The 20,359-nt window shown below is 42.9% G+C and overlaps 1 protein-coding gene and 1 long non-coding RNA gene across 5 annotated transcripts in view; one reads left to right on the forward strand and one right to left on the reverse strand.

The window, feature by feature from the left end:
• The window catches only part of LOC143398317 (uncharacterized), a 43,181-nt gene extending 36,906 nt beyond the window's left edge, over window positions 1-6,275 (forward strand). Inside the window, exon 3 of the long non-coding RNA XR_013091258.1 lies at window positions 5,100-6,275. This is a non-coding gene — a long non-coding RNA (uncharacterized LOC143398317). The remainder of the gene's footprint in view (window positions 1-5,099) is intronic.
• Tcf20 (transcription factor 20) overlaps window positions 1-20,359 on the reverse strand; it is a 158,390-nt gene that overhangs the window by 11,912 nt on the left and 126,119 nt on the right. For all 4 annotated transcript variants that reach the window (XM_076855301.1, XM_076855303.1, XM_076855302.1 and 1 more), the window contains exon 3: window positions 7,026-7,119. In XM_076855301.1, coding sequence (XP_076711416.1) covers window positions 7,026-7,119 — 94 coding nt within the window. The remainder of the gene's footprint in view (window positions 1-7,025; window positions 7,120-20,359) is intronic.

Here is a 20,359-nt window from a genome sequence, read left to right on the forward strand (position 1 = left end):
TTAAATACATTAAAAAAAATTTTTTAAACCAGAGCTCATGTTCTTTTTATTGCATCCTCTACCTGGAGCCAAATCCTGTGCCTATGACATAACAAGCGGCCCACAACTGCTAATGAGGATGTCAGAAATGCAGGACCAGTGTCAGGTGGGGGAAGCTGTAGGCACCAGAGATCATTGTAAGACAAAGATTCTGTTTCCATGGAGACATCCTAGCAATAAAAGTTTTCCCTGCGACATCAACAGCTCTTTAAAGGTTTGGTGGTTGACAGCAAAGCAGAGATGAAAATGTTACACTGTTCCTTATTCCACTGAGAGATTAGGGTATCTTAAACTCAGGGACTCTATCTTGGTTATGATTAAAAAGAAAGTCAATCAATGAATAGATCTTTCCTGGACATAGATCTACACAGGCCAGAAACTCCTGACTGAGAAGGCCATGGAGTAAATACAGGCATCTATCCCTAAGAGCGGTGCAGGCCTTGAGTCCCTGTGACAGGCATCAAAAAGACAAATGCCCATGATGGTATCCTCTTATGAAGCTGCTTCTTTGGTCCCAGCAGAGTCCAGCAGCTAGGGGACTGAAGCTGGAGGGCCAAAGACCACCTTATCCTTTCACTGGATGTTTGGCCACCAACTGCTGTTAAACAGAGATGCTACCAGCTTAACTGGGCAGGCACATGACAGGCTGGATCAGAGAAAGTGACAGGTATCGTTTGCTTATTAACCCTCAGCTAATCAAGGAGGCCCTGCTTCTGGCTGTGGCCTGGGTAAGCATCTACTAGTGGGCGCTCTGGCTCTCTTCCCAACCTTCTGCCTAGACTTGATCAAGGTAGTTCTAAGGCGGCTGTCCATTCGCGAGTTACACACAGCCACTTAAGTGAAAAAAAATTAATTTCCTCAGTCCCACTAGCCATATTTCCTTTCCTTTTTCTTTTTTTTTTTTGGGGGGGGGGGGTTGGGGGGATGACCAGGGATTGAACTCAGGGTTACTTAACCACTGAGCCACATCCCCAGCCCTATTTTGTATTTTATTTAGAGACAGGGTCTAACTAAGTGCCTTGCTTTTGCTGAGGCTGGCTTTGAACTTGAGATCCTTCTGCCTCAGTCTCTGGAGCTGCTAGGATTATAGACGTGCACTACCATGCCCAGCCCACTAGCCACATTGCAAGTGCTCAATGGTCACATCTGGCAGTGGCCATCATACTGGAGTGTGGAGATCTAGAGCACTTCCATCATTGTGGAAAGATCCCCTGAGCAGTGAACTTTATCCCATGAGAAACCATATATAGGAGGCAGCCTGGGAGGGGGAGCAACAGAGCAACCACGGCGGGTGCCTGCTGTGAGCCTGGCTGCTGACATGGCTGGTGCCCTGCTGCACAAGAAACGTGATGGGAAGAAGGATGTGGTTACCTGTCTGCCTGCCTGGATGCTCAGCCTAATATTTCTGAAAAGAGCCTTAGTATGGGAGACCACTGCTTCTCAGCCACTGGCTGGAAAAGCCAATTTTTGCAGGATTTCCCATATAATAATCAAGCATCCAAACATAACATCCAAACATGACACTTAGAATTCTCATTTAAAAACCAGGAAGCAGGGCTGGGGTTGTGGCTCAGCAGTAGAGCACTTGCCTGGCATGTGTGAGGCCCTGGGTTTGATCCTTAGCACCACATTAAAAATAAAATAATGGCATTGTGTCCAGCTACAACTGAAAAATAAATATTAAAAAAAAAAAAACCCAGGAAGCTTTGAGTGGAAAAAACAAACAAAAAACAAACACCAGAACATTCTGATGTAAAAGGTAACACAATGAAAACAAGAAAAGGCAACTGGGCAACTGGCTGGCTCCTGAAAAAGGAGGTACTTTTGCAACAGAAGTCTCCTAGAGAAACTTCTGAAAATGCAGGACCACAACCCAGGGTGAACAGCACAGAAGATCCAAGACAAAAACCTTCAGGGCAAGAAAGAGAATGCAAGGGACACTCTAAAACCCAAACTCTCTGATACCTGAAGACACTCTACTTCTTCCCTATATATCCATCTGGTCAAATAGCACCCTGGCCACCAAGCTGCCCTTCAGCATGAGCACTTGGGCACAAGCACAACACTTCACAAGAATCTAACTTTGAAGTAAGCATTATTCTCCCTTCTGTTCTTTTTGGTGGGGGTATGTGTACTGGGGATTGAACTCAGGGGCACTCAGTCACTGAGCCACACTTTCAGTTCTATTTTGAATTTTATTTAGAGACAGGGTCTCACTGAGTTGCTTAGCGCCTTGCCATTGGTGAGGCTGGTTTTGAATTTGAGATCTTCCTGTCTTAGCCTCCGGAGCCGCTGGGATTACAGGCATGCGCTACAGTGTTCTTTTTAGCTGCTCCTCCTTCAGAAACTTGGAGAAGACGGAAGAGGGAAGGGCCAAAAGACAAGGATGGGAAAGGAAGGGGATGTGCTTAAGCACTAGTGAGGGAGCTGATGAGACTTCTGCCCTGGAGACAGGTTGAAAGGAACCCTGAGGTCTCTGCTTGCCTGCTGGTGCCTATTCCACCTGCTCCACACCTCTCTCCATTTTTACTCCCTCCATCTGATGGGAGGCATTATGAGGCTGGCTGGGTGAAGGTCTTGGGAGACTGAAGTTGAGAGGGCTACTTTCCCAGGTTGCTGCAGCTGTTGGACGCAAGCTTGCCCCACTCATTGGCAGCGCCTATGCCCTGCAGAGGAGTTTCCTTCCTCAGCAGGCATCACACTGCAAAACCCGCCTGCTCCATCCCAACAGGTGAAATGCAGCCACTATGTGACAGACAATTGATTTATAATAAAAAGCACTCATTTTTGTTTTCATTCCTGTTCCCGGCACAGAGCTCTGAAAACCCTTAAAATTTCCTAAAAATATGAGTGCTAGGAGAAGCTTTTTTTCCTTATATCTGGTCTTTACTTGGGCTCCTGATACATAGCTTCTAATCCCTCAGAATTTTCCAGGCAATAGGAGTGTCTTTCATGGGTTCCTGGATGGGGGCTGGTCATCAGAAAAACCAAGCCATGATTAGAAGATTAGAACTTTCAGCTCCACCCCTCTTTCTCTGGAGAGGGGAAGAGGGGCCAAAGATTGAGTTAATAATCAAACATGTCTAAGTGATGAAACCTCCATAAAAATCCCTGAACTGTGGGGTTGAGAGCTTCCTGGCTGCTAAGCACATGGAGGTTCCTGGAGGGTAGTGCATCTGAGAAGGGCATGGAGGCTCCATGTCCTTCCCATGTGCCAATGCATCTTTCCCACTGAACTGTTCCACTGTAACCTGCATAATAAATGGGTAAAGATAAATAAAGTGGGGCTGGGGTTGTGGCTCAGTGGTGGAGCGCTCGCTTAGCACATGTAAGGCCCTGGGTTCGATTCTCAGCACCACATATAAATAAATAAAATAAAGGTATTGAGAACAGCAAAATAAATATTTGGGAATAAAAAAAGTAAAGTGAGCTGGGTATGGTGGCACACTACTGTAATCCCAATAGCTTGGAAGGCTGAGGCAGGAGGATTACAAGTTCAAAGCTAGCCTCAGCAAGTTATCGAGACCCTATGTCTAAATAAGATATTAAAAAGGGCTGGGGATATGGGTCAATGATTAAGCACTTCTGAGTTCAGTCCTCAGTACCAAAACCAAAGTAGAGTGTTGCTTGTAGTTGGTTCTAGCACATTGATCAAGGCTTAGAAAGAGGTCTTGTGAACCCTGATTTATACCTGGCCATTCAGAAGCACAGGTCACAACCTGGGGCTCGAGAGAGGCATCTGAAGTAGACAGTTTGTGGGACAGAGCCTTTAACCTGTGGAGTCTACACTGACTCTGGTTAGTGCAGAACTGAGTTAAACTGTAGGACATATAGCTGGCATCTACTGGAGGACGTTTGATGTGTAGAAAAACGGAATATGGAGTATATGGTGAGCAGCATGAGGTTAGTCTTTCCTATCTCACACAAAACACTTCATGATAAAGACATTCCACAAACTGGGACTAGACTGGAACTCTCTCAGCTCTATCAAGAATACATAAGGATAAACCCAGCATGGTGGTGCACACTTGTAATCCCAGCTTTCTCATGAGGCTAAGCAAGAGGATTGTAAATTTGAGATCGGGCCGGGCAAGGTACAGTCTCTCTATCTCAAAATAAAATAAAAAGGGCTGGGGATGTAGCTCAGTGGTACAGCACCCCTGGGTTCCATCCACAGTACTACAGTGGGGTAACCAAGAATACCTATGAATAGCTAATATTTTTTAGCTAACAAGATCAGAATGTCAGCTCTCAACATTTTTAGCCTAAATTTTACTATAGGTTCTAGCCAGGGCAATGAAGCAAGAAAAAGAAATAAAGAGCATTAGATCAGGCAGGAGGAAGTAAAACTATCACTGTTGTAGATGTCATGATTTTGCACATAGAAACTCATTATAAATTACCAGAACAAAACAAGTTGAACAAAGTTATAGGATATGGGATCAATATTAAAAAAAAAAAAAAAATCAATCTATTGAAGTTTTTTTTTTGGGCGGGGGGACTGAACCTGAGGGGGCATTTTACCACTGAATTATATACAGCCTTATTCCTTTTTTTTTTTTTCTTTTTTTCAACTTTTAATTTTGAGACATTCTAAGTTGCTGAGGCTGGTCTCAAACTTGGCAATCTTCCTGCTTCAGTCTCCTGAGTTGCTGGGATTACAGAGGTGTGCACCACTGTATTTGTCAATCCACTGTATTCAATACACCCTCAATGAATAATGCAAAAATTAAGTGTAGGACTGGGGTTGTGGCTCAGTGGTAGAGCAATCGCCTACCACGCATGAGGCACTGGGTTTGATCCTCAGCACCACATAAAAATAATAGATATTGTGTCCACCTAAAACTAAAAAATAAATATTAAAAAAAAAATTAACTGTAAAACGTATACTCTGAAAACCACAAAGCTGTGACAGACCAAAATCGAAAGGTCAGTCCATGACCATGGACTGGAAGACATAATACTATTAAAATGACCTTACATGATATTTTATCTATAGACTTAATGCAAACCCTATCAAACTTTCAACAGTGTTTTTGTCTGTTTATTTGTTTTTCCAGATATGGCTAAGATGATCCTAAAATTCACATGGAACATCAAGGGACCCAGAATAGTCAAAACAATCTTCAGGGGAGAAAAAAAAAAATTGGAAAACTCAGTTTCCAAAGCTATGTTTTATCAAAATAGTGGGGTACTAGAGACAGACGGAAAGTAAGTTCATACATCCATCTATGGTCAATCAACTTTCAACAAAAATGCCAAGATCATTCACTGAGGAAAGAACAGTCATTTCTACAAATCATGCAAGGACAACTGGATATCCACCTGGAGAAGAATAAACTGGGACCACTTCATATGATATACAAAAATTAATTTAAAATGGATCAAAAAACTAAATTCAGGAGATAAAACTAAAAAACTCTTGGGGAAAAAAAAAAAGGTATAAATCTTTATCCAAAATCCATAGGTTTGATATGACACAAAAGAAAAACAAAAGAAAAAAATATATATTAGACTTCATCAAAATTAAAATTGTTGGGCTGGGATTGTGGCTCAGTGGGAGTGCTTGCCTCACATGTGTGAGGTACTGGGTTCGGTCCACAGCACCACATAAAAATAAATAAATAAAATATAGGTATTGTGTCCATCTACAACTAAAAAAAATTTTTTAAAAAATAAAATTGTTTGCTTTGAAGAACACCATTAAGAATGAAAAGAAAACTCACAGAATGGGAGAAAATATTTAAAAAAAATTTTTTTTTAGATATTTATGGACCTTTATTTTATTAATTTATTTATAAGTGGTGCTGAGAATTGAACGCAGTGCCTCACACATACTAGGCAAGTGCTCTACCACTGAACTACAATTCCAGTCCTGGGGGAAAATATTTTTGCAAACTAAGCTCCATAGGTGCTTGTATCCAGAAATGCAAAGTATTCTTAAAACTCAACAATAAAAAGACAATCCAATTTAACAATGGGCAAAACAAGAGACACATATCATCATGAGCCATTAGGAAAATCCAAATAAAATCCACAATGAAATACCATTTCATACCCACTGGGATGACTACAATAACAGTAATAACAATAAAAAAGACAGATAATAACAAGTGTCGGCAAGGATGTGGAGAAATTAAAACCTAATACACTACCGGTTGTGATGTAAAATAGTGCAGCTATTTTGGAAAAGCCTGGCAGCTCCTCAAAAGGTCAAACACGAGTTACCATACTACTCAGCAATTCTTCTTTTGGTTAAATACATGAAAGTACTAAAAACACATGTCCTCATAAAGATTTAAATGTGAATGTTTTACCGTAACATTATTCATAATAATAAAAAACTGGAAATAACCCAAATGTCCATCAACTGATGAATGGATAAATAAAGCAGTATATATCATTTACAATAAAATATTGTTTGGCAATAAAAATAAATAAAGTACTAATACATGCTATAACATGGATAAACCTTGTAAGTAACTACGATATGTGAAAGAATCTGGTCATAAAAGGTCACATACTGTATGACTTCATTTACATGAAATGCCCAGAACAGGCAATCTATAGAGCTAGAAGGCAGATGGGTGGTTGCGGGGGTGGGGGCGGGGGTGGGGTGTCTGGGGGGAGGGGAAGGAAGTTGAGTGATTCTAGATTGATAGGAGCTTTTTTACAAGGTAATGAAAATGTTAAAAAAATCTACTGTGGTGATGGCTACACAACTGTGAGTACACTAGAAGACACTGAACTGTACACTTAAATATGCGAAGCACATGTGAATTAGACAAAGAAAACTGTTATTAAAAAATTGCCAAAAAAAAAGTTACCCCATTTTACTCCTTCATATTTATTCTCTGCATTCTTTTAGAATTTACAAACAGAAGAGGTCCAGGAGAGGCAAAAAGAACTATAAAGAAGGGAGATGACCAAATTGTATGTCCTGGCCCTCTGGATGCCCTGGGCAAGGGTATGTGTTCTCAGCTTACCTGCGTCGATGGCACATGGGTAATGGTATCGGAAGGAGCAGCCTTTGTTGTAGCAACCCAGGGTGGCGCCGGCCTCCTGGCAGTGGGAGCATTTCTGAAAGGAAGGAAGAAGCCAGGCATGTGAATATCCCAGATTTGCCTCTCTCCTACTGGCCTTCCCCAGATCCTGCTGGCTAGACCTTGGCCAGTGTCTCTGTGGCTAGAGGAGTCTCTGATGGCAAGATGGGCTGGTCCACTTCTCACTGCTACTCGCTGACCATGCACAGGAAAGGATCCACAATGTGTTTTAAGGCCAATCCTCACAAATGATCTCAAGTCAAGTGGAACACCACACTGGGACGAGACCACTGACCCTACAGCACATGGCGGACACGCCAGAGAGTGGTATGACCAGTTCTGCTACTGATGTCCCTGGAGTCCACTCACTCACATGCCTGACACTCACTGCCATCATGAGCTGCCTGCAGATCCTGTGTATTTCTGCTGTGAAAATCTAGGGTAGGAGTAGAGGGTTAAGGTAGTAGAGATAAATATAAACCTTTTAGAATTAAAAGTGGAAGTTAGTTTCTAGTTCTTATATTTATAAGATGTTATTTTTATTTTTGATCTACTTACCCCAAATGCCCAATACAAGTATATTTCCCTTTTCAGAAAATATGGGATCCTGTATGGAAATGATATTTTTATACATGAGTCCTATTTTAAATGCACTAGAACTGCCATGAATTCCTGGCTAAGTGAGACATTATTCTGTAATTATGATGCTCCTCCTTATATGGTCAGGTTTTCTTAAAGTGGGGCACATCTCTGTGGTTCCTGTGATGTGGGCTATGAATGCTCTTCCTGTCGGCATAGGAAATAGATGTCCCATCAACAACAATCATATTCATAACATTCAACCACACGTAGCCTTACTGAGGAAGGGTGTGGACTCTAGGTGGTCTGGCACACCCTGGAAGGCTAACTGAAATCAGGGACCTTTGTTTCTGCTTCTACCCAAAACAAAACAAAATGACCAAACAAACAATAGCAACAACAAAAAGAACAAAAAGCAAAAAGTGTTTCCTAAGCACTGAAGCTGGCTCAAGCCCTCCCAGTACCAATGCTGATGGTTAACCAAGGCTGGCAACACTGGAGCCCACGTCACTGTGTGTCAGGATGGCTGTGGTGATGCCCATGGGGTAGGGGCCCCGTACCATCCCACTATAGAGATGAGATGGCTGAGGCACCAGAGGTGAGGGACCTTGTTCCAGGTCAGAATGGACAGCAGCCTCCAGAAGACAAATGGGAGAACAGGGCTGTAAGACAAGTCCTTCAAGAGCCTCGTCCTCCACTCACAAGACCAAGATCCTTCTGGGTGCCCCAAATCAATAAATGTAATCATGTGCCCTCATACCCTTGCCGAGAAAGCAAAGCTCATCAGGCGTGTAGTCAGCCCAGGGCAGTCAACAGCACTTCCAGCAGCACTAGACAGGCTCCTTTTGTCTGTGCCACAGGGAACCTTCAGGAAAAAGGTCGTGTCACCAACTCGAGGGAATGAAGTATGGCTGGTCTGTCAGTGAGCAACAGGCAGCCATTCCTGCTGCCTTTCTTACTAAGGGAGCCTGAGCATTCAGCTACCCTGAGGGCTGGGTTTCAGGCCCTCCCCACCCTGGTAGGGACTCTCAGTTAGCAGTGGCCATCTGGAAACAGGAGGCCAAGCATTTCTGGCAGGGAAGTCTGCATGGAACGGGCCTCTGTGAAAGCTTTACTCCCTTACAGAGGGACGAGACAAGGGAGCAGGTCATCTTCTTGCTCAGTCTCTGATACAGGACAGCAGGTTCTGTGGCAGCCATCTTATGATCACAAGGGGACAGTCCTGAAGACAAAACCCATCTGTTGGGAACAGTAGCATGACAAGATATGGATCTGGACCCACTGTGACACTGCTGAGCACCACACTATCTCCTCCAGGACCACCTGCCTCCAGACTTGTTACACGACAAGATACTTAAGAAACACACACAGAGAAATCTCATTTTTAAGTTGTATAACTTGCAATCAAAATACCCTCACTGATACAGGAAGGGATCAACTATGTGAGGCAATTCTGAACAAAGAGTTAAGTGTGTGAACTCTGGAACCTACACAACTGCTTGGTAAATGACTCTACATTGTCTACCTCTGCCTTCCTGGCCAAATTCCTAACCTTTGTTCCCTCCATCTGCAAAAGTAGGAGTGACTTATTTATAATAACTACACTGTGGAAACAGCCACATGCCCTTCAATAGATGAATGGATAAAGAAACTGTGGTGTAAGTACACAATGGAATATAACTCAGCCTTAAAAAGGAATGAAATTATTGTATTTATGGGTAAATGGATGGAGTTGGAGAATATCATGCTAAGTGAAGTAAGCCAATCCCAAAAAAGCAAAGGCCACATGTTTTCTCTGAAGCAATATCGTGAGGGTAGAATGCGTTAACCCAGACTCCTAACAGTGGCTGGATCAAAAGTGCTCAGTAACGTGACCCAAGCTGACCACGTGCCAGGCATACACCAGATGATCTACACAGACTACTGCGTGAAAAGCAACTGCAGAGAGGGCCTTGTCACCACCCCAGCTCACAGACAAGGATCAAGACCTCAACATCTGCCTCCTGAAGCTCCCCACTCTGACCAGCCCACAGACCACATTGCCCATCTTTTTCACAAAAGAAAGGTAACTCATGGCTCACCAGGAAGTTACATCAATAAAAATGATGCTTGATTCTTTCAGCTAGAAAGCACAATTAATTACCTGTGTTGATCCAAAGAGGAAACCCTGCAGGATACAGGGCCTTAGTTAGGGCCTTAAAGAAAGCACCTTAAAGACAATTTAGTTCAGTAGTTCTCCAAGTGTGGTCCCTAGACAAGCAGCACCTTGGAACTTGCTGGAAACATAAATTCTCAGGCCTCATCTCACTAGTGATGACAAGTTCTCGAAGCCACTCTGAGACACAAGAGTTTCAGAACCATTATCTATTGAATCCTTCCAAAATCAACTTGCCAACTTTTTAGATGCATAAAACAGAGACCTAGAAGGATAAATGACTGGCCTGATTGCAGGTTTTGTGAGAATCATTTTAGTGCTTTTTCCACTATACTTCTGTTCCCTGTAGGTATGGAAGACAGAATTAGAGATGCCCCATCGAAGTCCCAACGACTCCTTAATATGGCAAAAAGAACTTCGCAGATGTGATTAAGTCAAGGCCTCGAGACAGGGACAGTAGACTTGATTGCTCTGACAGGCCCAATCTAACCTCATAGCTCATAAAATCAAAGACCCTCCCCCAGAGTAGGTCATATTTGTAGGCTTTACGAAGACATGGAAATGGGAGCAGGGTCATAAAGATGCAAGACTGCTGGCTCTGAAGGCAGAAGAAAGGGACATGAGCCAAGGAATGTGGGCAGCTGCAGAAGCTGGGAAAGGCAGGCACCCAGCCCAGTCAATACCTCAGCTCTAGCCCAGGGATACCCACACTGGCCTCTAATGTGCATAACTGGAAGTTTAACAGTGTGTGGTAGTGTACGGCAATAGCAGAAAACAAACAGGATCAGATATGGGATCGCTCACTTTCCTTTTACATCTCTAGTGCAACCAACTTCTCCCTCATGGAAACATGTACTATTTTACCCACTTTTTATGAGGCTAGTTTTAGTAGCATGAGGTCCCTGAAGAAGGGATGCTGAATTTGTACCTTTCTTCTAGTTGAATAAACAGAGGCAAAGGGACCTGCTGAAGACCATACTGCTAGGAGGGAACAGAACTTAGAGCTGCAGCCTTTTTTCTTCTGACCCCAAGTTCAACATTCTTCACTTCATAGCACGATGCCTTCTAGTCTCCTCCATTCACTCAACTATCTAACATGTGAAGTACCTCCTAGGTGCAGGAGTCAAAGACAGAATACAAAAATTTAACTCTACAAAACCTCCCCTATCTATTGAACCCTTCCATCTGCAAATCGATGCCCAGGCCAATGTTAACTTCCAATTAGATTTTTATTCTTTGCCTTTTACCTGAAGAAGTAATTTGCACTGTCCTCCTCTTTCCTGCAAATAATACAATAAAATCACTGCCCAAATGTTCTTGATTTCAGAGTACTCTATATTCCAGAGTGAACGATATTCATCCCTAGGTGAGCTGAGTTCCCCACACACAGTGAGATGGGGGTGCTTTAGGCATAGTTTCTGAAAGTTACATTTTTTCAAAAAGGAAACATCCCAAACTTCTGATGAAGGAATAAATGATCTCTTAATAAGATATTTTTCATTTATTATGGAAGGGAATAAAGGCTATTTTCAAGCAACTCTGACAAGAACCCTGCATTTATGTTGTGAACTTGGGAAATAAAATTATGAAACTTATTATTAGTTTCTGGGCAGGTTTAAATAGACCCCAGCCCAACCCTTTCACCAGAAATTGTCACTGTCTCAGAGGCAGGGCTCGCTGACTTAAGGTGGCAAACTGCAGGGGCAGAATCCACTAGGAGCTGACTTGTCCTGCTCAAAGGAAAACTCCAGGGAGAACTGCACATGCCTCTTGACTCCCAGAACAACTCTTTCCTCTGAGAGGGAACAGCCACCTGAGTAATCACAGTGCTCAGAAGGCATCTCAGAGCAGTCACCAGTGCTGCAACAATGGGTCAGAGCATTATCAGTGCCTCGATGACGATCACGTCTGCAAGAACCTTGCTGACCACACACACCACACTACTGTGCCCTGTGGCTTCCATCCTGCACTGCATTCGCTTATTCATACTTAACTATTCAGGTTTGTCCACCCTCTAAACCATGCCCTGTGCACCCCCAAGGCCTGGAGAGCACTAATGAGGTGACACCTCAATAAGAGTAAGCGGGTGCCGAGAGAGCTTGGAGAATGTGGAACAAGGTACTCATTTGTGGGGACAAGCAAAAGGCCTTTCCCTTTTAAAATAAAAATATGCCTTCTATATCTAGGACAGAAGGCCCTGCTGCCCTAACTATGTTCTCCTGCTACATGGGAGTCACGTAGCTGCCTGGAGTACTTTGCTGCCTGCATCCTCACCAAGTCCTGGGAGAAAGGCATGTGCTCCTGACCCAGGACTCCCTCCCCAGCCCATAACCACCAAGGTTTCCCGTTCAACCTGAGGGCCAGAGAGATGCCCAGTTCTTCCTAGGTCCATTTGCTCAATGCTACTGAAGGTATAGTGCATGGTTTTAAAAGTTGCACTATGTCCCACAGCTGATCAAGTAAATATTGATTTCAGAACTCGAAAACTATTACATACACATCTTAATAAGTTATGATGCTACAAGTGTAAGATGTCACCCAGTGAATCATGTTAGCAGCAGTCACTGGTGAAAAGCTCATTTTGTAATTAAAACAAAGTTCAGGTTGACTGTCTTTTTAGAATAACAAAATAATAACTGTAGTTGTCTAATGTGACTACTGTCCAGGTCCAAAGTAGCACAAGACTAGTTCACAAAGCAGTTGAGGGTATCTGCACAGTACGAGAGCCAAAAGCTACCACATCATTTTATCTTCGGTAAAATGGGGATGTTTGCTTTGCATTTCTCGTGAAATTGTGTGAAATAACTGTAAAACATTCCATAAATTAGCTGGGCACGGTGGTGCATGCCTGTAATCCCAGCAACTAGGAGGCTGGAGAAGCTGAGGTAAGAGGATTGCAAGTTTTAGGCCAGCCTAAGCAACTTAATGAGGCCCTAAATTTAGTGAAACCCTGTGTCAAAATAAAAAAGAAAAGGGGCTGGGTTGTAACTGAATGGTAAAGCACCCCTGAATTCAATTTCCAGTAGCCCCCCAAATCTATGAACTAAAATGTTATATAATTGCTGGGACTTATTTTTATAAAATACATAAAATATACCTTCCTACATCTGTGTCACATTCTTGGCAATTGCTAATATCAAAACCATATATAATACACATCAAATAGTCTATTAAATTAAGGCAAACTCAGTCATTATTTTATTATCATTATTATTTAGAACTCATTGTTTCCTCCTAAAATACTGCCTGGAACAAGCAGCCCCTGTAGGCATGTGCTGTCAGCCTTTTGGGGAGTGCAGCTGCCCTGCATTGCTTTAGCAGTATTCCACCTCCACCAGTGAGGACAGTCAGCTCCCGCCCTCTCTAAGCACTGCCCCTCCCAGCTACTGTTTCCTATTACTCTCACTCAGTCTTTCTGTCCTTGGCCACTGCAGATGAACAGAGTTGTTTTTAAAATTTTCTGAAGCACCGGCATTGGAAGGAAAAGTGTTAAATGAATAGGAACTAAAACTACACATGACCATGTACAAATGAGATGCTAGCAGGAGTCCTAAGACACTGAAAACTACCCAAGAAAGGAACACTGGGCACAACCAGAATGGGTAAAAGTGCCCTGCGGGCTCACAGTTGAGCTCTGCAGATACCGCCTATGTTACATGCTAAGTCATCCATCTTCCTGCCCCAGGTCCCTGCCACTGCTCCAGGCCACAGCTCTCCCAGCCTGTTCCCACTCCAACTGGGCAACCATAGACTAATCTAGAATGACCTGAGGCTTCTGAATGTCCTGGTGCCACAGGGACCTGAGATGTACTGCTGTTACAACATTCCCAAGAACCTAGCAGCTCACCTTCTCTGCCTCCTGGAAGTCATCTGCTCCTGTCACCCAAGACCAAGTTAACTTTTAATTTGATCATCATTTTCCAAATATAAAATAATCTCCAATAAAACTGTTCATCTGGACTCTCACCTCACCCATCCTAAAACTTCCAATTAAAAAGTGGTTTTGAGGGCTGGGGTTGTGGCTCAGTGGTAGAGCTCTTGCCTAATATGTGTGAGGAACTGGGTTTAAGCCTCAGTACCACATAAAAAATAAATAAAATAAAGATATTGTGCCCACCTACAACTAAAAAAAAAAAAAAAAAGAATTTTTTTTTTTTTTTTTTAAAGTGGTTTTGCAATGGGAGACTGAGATGTGCTTCTTTGGGAAGGCCCTTCAGGCCACATTATGAACCTAATTGCAGTATCTCTGAACTGAGAAAGTAGGGGCTGGCTGGTGACTGGCTCCAGAAGCAATGCAAAAGCACAGAAAGCAGGACCAAGGTCAGAATCCGAATGCATCCATTTTGGCAGCATCTCCCAGCTACAGCCCTGGTTTCTGTTTCAAACCAATAGGACAGCCTGTTCCCTTAATCACCTCCTATTGTCTTGTACCCACAGGTGGGACCAGCCTGTCTGCAGTTTATACTGAAGTTATGTTGCTTTGAATCAGGTTAGAAGGCTTGAAATTAAAGGGCTTTTCCCCTTCATTAACAATGTCCTTCCTTATCTTTCTGTACTTCATCTGCCAAATAGAGGACGCCAGAATTTCTACAAAACTTGAGCAGATAAGAATATATTTAGAATACACAGATCTTTATACAACCTGTGTATAAAGTTGATGAAATTTTTTCCCATTTCATTGTTCAGCAAACAAATAATGGAAAGTTACTAGATCCTAAGTTGCAGTTGAAGAAGAATGTCTTTTCTCTGGAAGATTATATTGCACGCCACCCCCCCCCCGCCTTTATTGTTGCCATTTTACCAATCCAGACTCACACGTTCTGTATGTTGAAAGTAAGGTACATCTGTTGTGCCTCCATCAGAGGTAATGGTAACTGCTGTCTAACAAAGGTAAAAAAGCCAAGCTGGTACCTCTCTATTCAATCATGAAATGTGGGCTGGGGCTCAGTAGCAGAGCACTTGCCTAGCATGTGTGAGGCACTGGGTTCGATCCTTAGCACTGCATAAAAAACTAAACAAATAAAGGCATGCTGTCCACCTACAACTATTAAAAAAATTTTAAAAAAAATCACTAAATGCTAGTTGTTCTATGGAATATGAGGAAAGCATTTAACCTCCTAATGGGCTGTTCCATTTGCCTTATTAACAAGTCAACTGTTTTTTTGTTTGGTACTGGGCTATACCTCCAGCCCTTTTTCAGACAGGGTCTCACTAAATTGCTGAGGCTGGTCTTGAACTTGCCATCCTCGTTCCTCAGCTTCCTGAGACGCTGGGATTACAGGTCTACACCACCTTGCCTGGCTTAACATGTAATTCTGATTCCAGAGCATAAAACTGAAATTTCCAGGTAGTGGAACCGTGGGCTGGAAGAAAATTAATAAGAACTTGATCATCTGGTCCTCCTCAGTCCAGCTCTGTCCACTCCTCCTTTCCCTCAAATGTGCTGGTTTATCTAATAAAAGTGAGACCATATGATAACGACATGCTTTATTCTCAGTGGTCTTTCGTTTGATTCTGAAGTTTCTTTGTGAGTGAATGATATCAATTTTATAAGTGTAATAATCTTCTCTTTTTATTCATTCAACACGTTTCATTGCATGTCTGTGTGCAAGGGCTGACATGAGGAGCCAGAGGCCACCTGGAACCAGCCCCTCAGGGACCTGGCAAAATGGTCTGGGAGCAAATTATAACCCAAGTTATGGAAGAAATAGCACTTTAGAGCTTACAGGTAGTGTCCCTGACTGGCTAAGGTGGTCAGGAAAGCATTGTTGAGGGAGTGTTGCTTGAGCTGAGTTGTGACAAATTAGGACTCCATGGGGAAGTTGAGGGCAGAAAAAAGATTCCAGTTCTAGTTACTTTAGCTGACATTGCCTCTGTGAGCCGTCCTTATATTCAGTGGGATATCTTTCTTAGTTTATATCTCAAACACAGGCAGTCTAAAAACAGACAAAGACATGAAATGAGGAAGACCAGCAGCAAGCTGGCAAGGGTGGGGGCTGCTGAGCTGCCCACGGAAGTGGTGTGGAGGTGAGATGGCAGCAGAGTTGCTCCAGGAGGGAAAGAAATTAACACCTGGCCCTGCCTCTCGCTGGCTGCTGGAGCTTAGGCAGGTCAGTTTTTCTTGGTATGAGAGGGTGCTCTACCATTGACCTACATTCCCAGCCCTTTCTTTTCTGAGACAGGGCCTCACTAAGTTACACAGGCTGGCTTGAAACTTGTGATCCTTCTAATTCTCCGGAGCCACTAGTATTACAGCTAGGCAACCACCCAAGCCCGGTTAATTTCTTTAAGTCTTGGTTTTCTCAACAGTAAAATGGGGATAATACTCAGCTGGGAGAAAAAAGCGCGTGGGGGCTGGCAGATTTTGTTATTTTAGGATATTAACGGAGGCAAAAAACCTGAACATGCTTAAGAATGAATGACAAGAGGATTTTTAAAGGGATGTCTACGGCATTCCTAAGGTACCCTATATAAAATGTACATGGCAGCATTCCTAGTCATTTCTGTTACTTTCCTCTCCCTTGTGGGATGGCTGGTCCCCCAAAACTCCAGAGCCCTCTGGACTTCTCTGCAAAGTCATGGGAAGCTGGAGACTGGCAGTATCACAGCTATCCGGGAGGACCTAGCCTATACCACAATCTACTCCTGGCCATGAGGGTAAACCCAGGCTTATGGCACGCCCTCTGAGCCTTTCCCTTTGTCAAAACTAGAGCTTTTTTTTTTTTTTTTTACCTGTCAGGCAACTTGTGTAGCTACTTATTTCCCACCCCCTTACCTGTTTCAATGCAAACAAGTTATATTATTATTTCTGCAGTACTGGGGATTAAACCCAGGGGCAACTCTGCCACTGAGCTATATCCCAGTCTCCTCCTCTTAATTTTGAGAAAAGTTATTGAGGCTGGCCTTAAACTTGTGATCCTCTTGTCTCAGTCTCTTAAACTGCTGGGATTACAGGCATACACCACTGTGCCTGGCTATCAACACTTTACTGATGATGATGCTCCACAACATGTAAGACTATGGCAGGTACAAATAATGATTTCTACCAAGGTGCCCACAAAGGAAAAAGTTTGTAATTATCACAGATGAGATGATGTGCACCTATGGATACAGCAGGCACATTTGCTGTAGGTTTTAAATGCTCCATAATTCTCTAACTCTAATTCTCCTGGGTTGAGAGCCTTCAGGTTCAGCAATAATAAATTTAGGAAGGTAAAACAAAGCAATTTCCTAAATAAAAAGCATCCACTCACTACAATTTAAGTTGAAGCCAGTCTTCATCCCCTTCTATATATTAAAACATTTCTCAAAAAGTCTTGGTTTAATCATTTTTCTGCTGCACAAGCTATACGTAATATATTGCTATGATAGTAACACAGTCTCAGAACTCCACTTAGCAAAATGCCAACACAGGTTTCTAATGATGTTCCTTTGGGTTAACCAGATTTGCTTTTTTTTTCCTGAAACACAATTCACATTTTATTTTATCTTTAAGTATATATAACCCATTGAAATAATTCTAATCAGAGGGTTTCTTTTGTAGCCCCCAAAGAAAACTCTGCAACTTTGTTAAAAACATTATATATTTTGTCTAAGGGAATTATTCCCTGTTAAAAAGAAAAGGGACTTTTATCCTTTAAGGAGTTAGAAAGGAGAGACTGGCGCTGAAGCCTGGACTGGGTTGAAGGCAGTAATTAGCACTTTTCCTCTGAATAGAAGCTGAGAACCTGAGAAAAGGCTGAACCCAGCAGGGGCAGGAGCCCTGCGGCAGCCCTGTGATGAAGAAAGAGAACAGCCTTTTCTCAAAGTGTGGAGAGATGAATGCTTATAGACAGTTTAAAACACTGAAATTTAAGTTGCACAAGATCATGTACCAGCTTTATTTTACCCTTTGGTCAAAGAGTGGATTGGCTGATAAAGAGAAATGATTACATTTTGTGCTTTCTGAATTTAAAAAGGCAACTTTTAACAGAAATTTCCCATCAGGGAAGTGACTCTTGGTATAACCCTGCTCCTCTTAGAGGCTCAGCCCACCCAGGAGTTGAGTCTGTGTGTCCTTGAAAGCCAATTACTGGAAGCTGCTTATTCAAGAGGCACCCAGACTGAAATGTTTATGATTTCAGTAGCAGGGATGACAAACAATGCCACAATCAGGACTCCTCTACCAAGATTTCAAATCTGGCAAGGAAGGACATACTGAAACTCCAATTTCCCTTTCCTATCTTCACTACCTCTTTTCCTGCTTGCATTTGAATTCCCTTTTCTTGCTCAGGTCTACTTCTACCTCACAGACCCTCGCATCTGTGTCTCTTCTCAGCAAGGTCACCCTATTCCTGCAGTGGGAAGTTTCCATAGGCAGCCTGGACACGGACAGAAAGAGAAGGCACTTTTACACAGGGCAGAGTTCCCGCAGAAAGGAAGTTACTTGGCCTATAGTTCTAGAGGTGTAAGGTCTAGGGGCCTCATCAAGTGACAGCCTTTTGCTGTCAGTCTTGAGGTGGCACAAAGTGTCTCATGGAAAGTCATAGGGAGTACATGTATATGTATGTCTCTTCTAGGCTCTCCCCCTCTTCTAATAAAGCTGTCAACACTCAAAAACAGGTGGTCAGGATTCAATAATAGGGGTCAATCCTAATTATTTCCTGAATCCCCCTCCCCAAGCACCTCTAAACTTACTCAAAGGAAGTTTCCCTCCTCTCAATACTTCCCAATGGAGATTAAATTCAACACATGAAGCTTTTGGGGACACCCATCTATACCCAAACCACAGCATGTTTAAGCTACTGCCAACACTAGTCTAGCTAGTTCCACTAGACCCAGTCAGGTGTTGGTGAGGAACATTTAATGAAGTAGTAAGGATGAGACAGGGCATTTCAGGTCACCTGTCCTGGAAGAAAAAGCTCAACTCTGGGACAGCACTGTGGTACCCATACCTGTGACTAGCTTGCTAATATTGAATTCTGAGTTGACTCGTGTTTCTCAAAGGGTAACTCTGCCACCTGTAGCAGCTGCATCCAAAATGAAGCATGTTACAAATACAGACTGAGAACTCCACCCTGGGAAGACTGCATGTGCAGCTCAAAGTCTAACAACTGTCAGGTCAGTTCACCCTCAGGGACACATATATTTTCTTCTTTATCTGTTTTACTCCAAGATGAGGAAGATACTCAGCAAGGGGCTGATCCTCACTTCAACAGAAGAAAACAGAGTCTTGGAAATAACATGACCAAGATTAAAAACATTCAATGATTTTTCAGTGTATCTATTCCCTCATCTCCAAATTTTTTTTTTTTTTTTTTTAACTGGGATTGAACCCAGGGGCACTTTGCCACTAAGCCACACCCCCAGCCCTTTTAATTTTTTGAGACAGGGTCTCACTGAGTTGCTAAAATTGGCCTTAAACTTTCAATCCTCCTGTCTCAGCTTCTTGAGCTGCTGGAATTATAGTTGTGCACCACTGCAGGGCTCCCACCTCCAATTTTTAAGTGTCTACAAACTGTTGGGACAGGTCTCATTTATTCAACAACCTGACAAGACAGCTCAGCTATTGTCCCATTTTTCAGGCTAAGAGACTGGCTGAGGGGGACATTACAGTTTTCTAAGAAGCCAATTCCTAAGACTATGTGGACGAAAGCCAACACAAGATCTCAAAGATTCTGTAGACATCGCTCCTCACCAACAACCGTCTCTTGTGTTTTCAAAGACCATCTGTTCAGTAAATCTGGTAAATCTAAGAGCCTTGTGTGCTCTCTCCTCTGATCCCTTCTCTGGACAGCACCAATGGTTGAAAGATAGTTTAGTCACAATGGCTTTCTTTCATGAGTGAGATTAGAAAGAGACCATAGGCAAATGATGGGATTAGCCAAATAACTGAACTGCCTGAAAATATATTGATGAGGCTGGGTATGGTAGCACATGCCTGTAGTCTTCAGTGAGGATGAAGCTCGAGAATCATAAATTTGAGGCCAGCCTGGGCAACTTAAGACACTGTCTCAAAATAAAAAATAAGAAAGGGTTGGGGATGTAGTTTAGTGGCAGAGTGCCTCTTGGGTTCAATCCCTAGTACCAGAGAGAGAGAGAGAGAGAGAGAGAGAGAGAGAGAGAGAGAGAAAGAAATCAATGATTAAGAGGTTTCAAATTAAGGCGCTAAATAAAGGCAATACTTGGTGCTTAACTGGTGGCCTCATAGCTCCTTGAAGGCCCATGATGTGTTAATGTGTGTGTAGCTGGACCATTTCCTGGGGTTCTGCAGTGCTAATCTGGAAGGTCTTGAACAGTCTTCTAGAGCTGAGCAATTAGGATTTTGTCATATTCATTTTAAATGGAACTTCCCAGGGATGAGGTGTGTCTGGGAGAAGAATGCTGTCAGCCATTGCTGAGATTCCAGGTCTGGAAGACAATCTGCTTTAAGGAGGAAGGGTGTGTTCAAAACTGCTGCAGGCCAGCCCTGCCTGGAGGTGAAATCAAGCAACAGGAGTTTGTAAGACAGCTATCCACAGCCTTAGCAAACCAAGCTCCTCAGCTTCTACTGCAGATGCTTATC

This window comes from Callospermophilus lateralis, chromosome 4, assembly GCF_048772815.1.
Source record: "Callospermophilus lateralis isolate mCalLat2 chromosome 4, mCalLat2.hap1, whole genome shotgun sequence".
NCBI lineage: Eukaryota > Metazoa > Chordata > Mammalia > Rodentia > Sciuridae > Callospermophilus > Callospermophilus lateralis.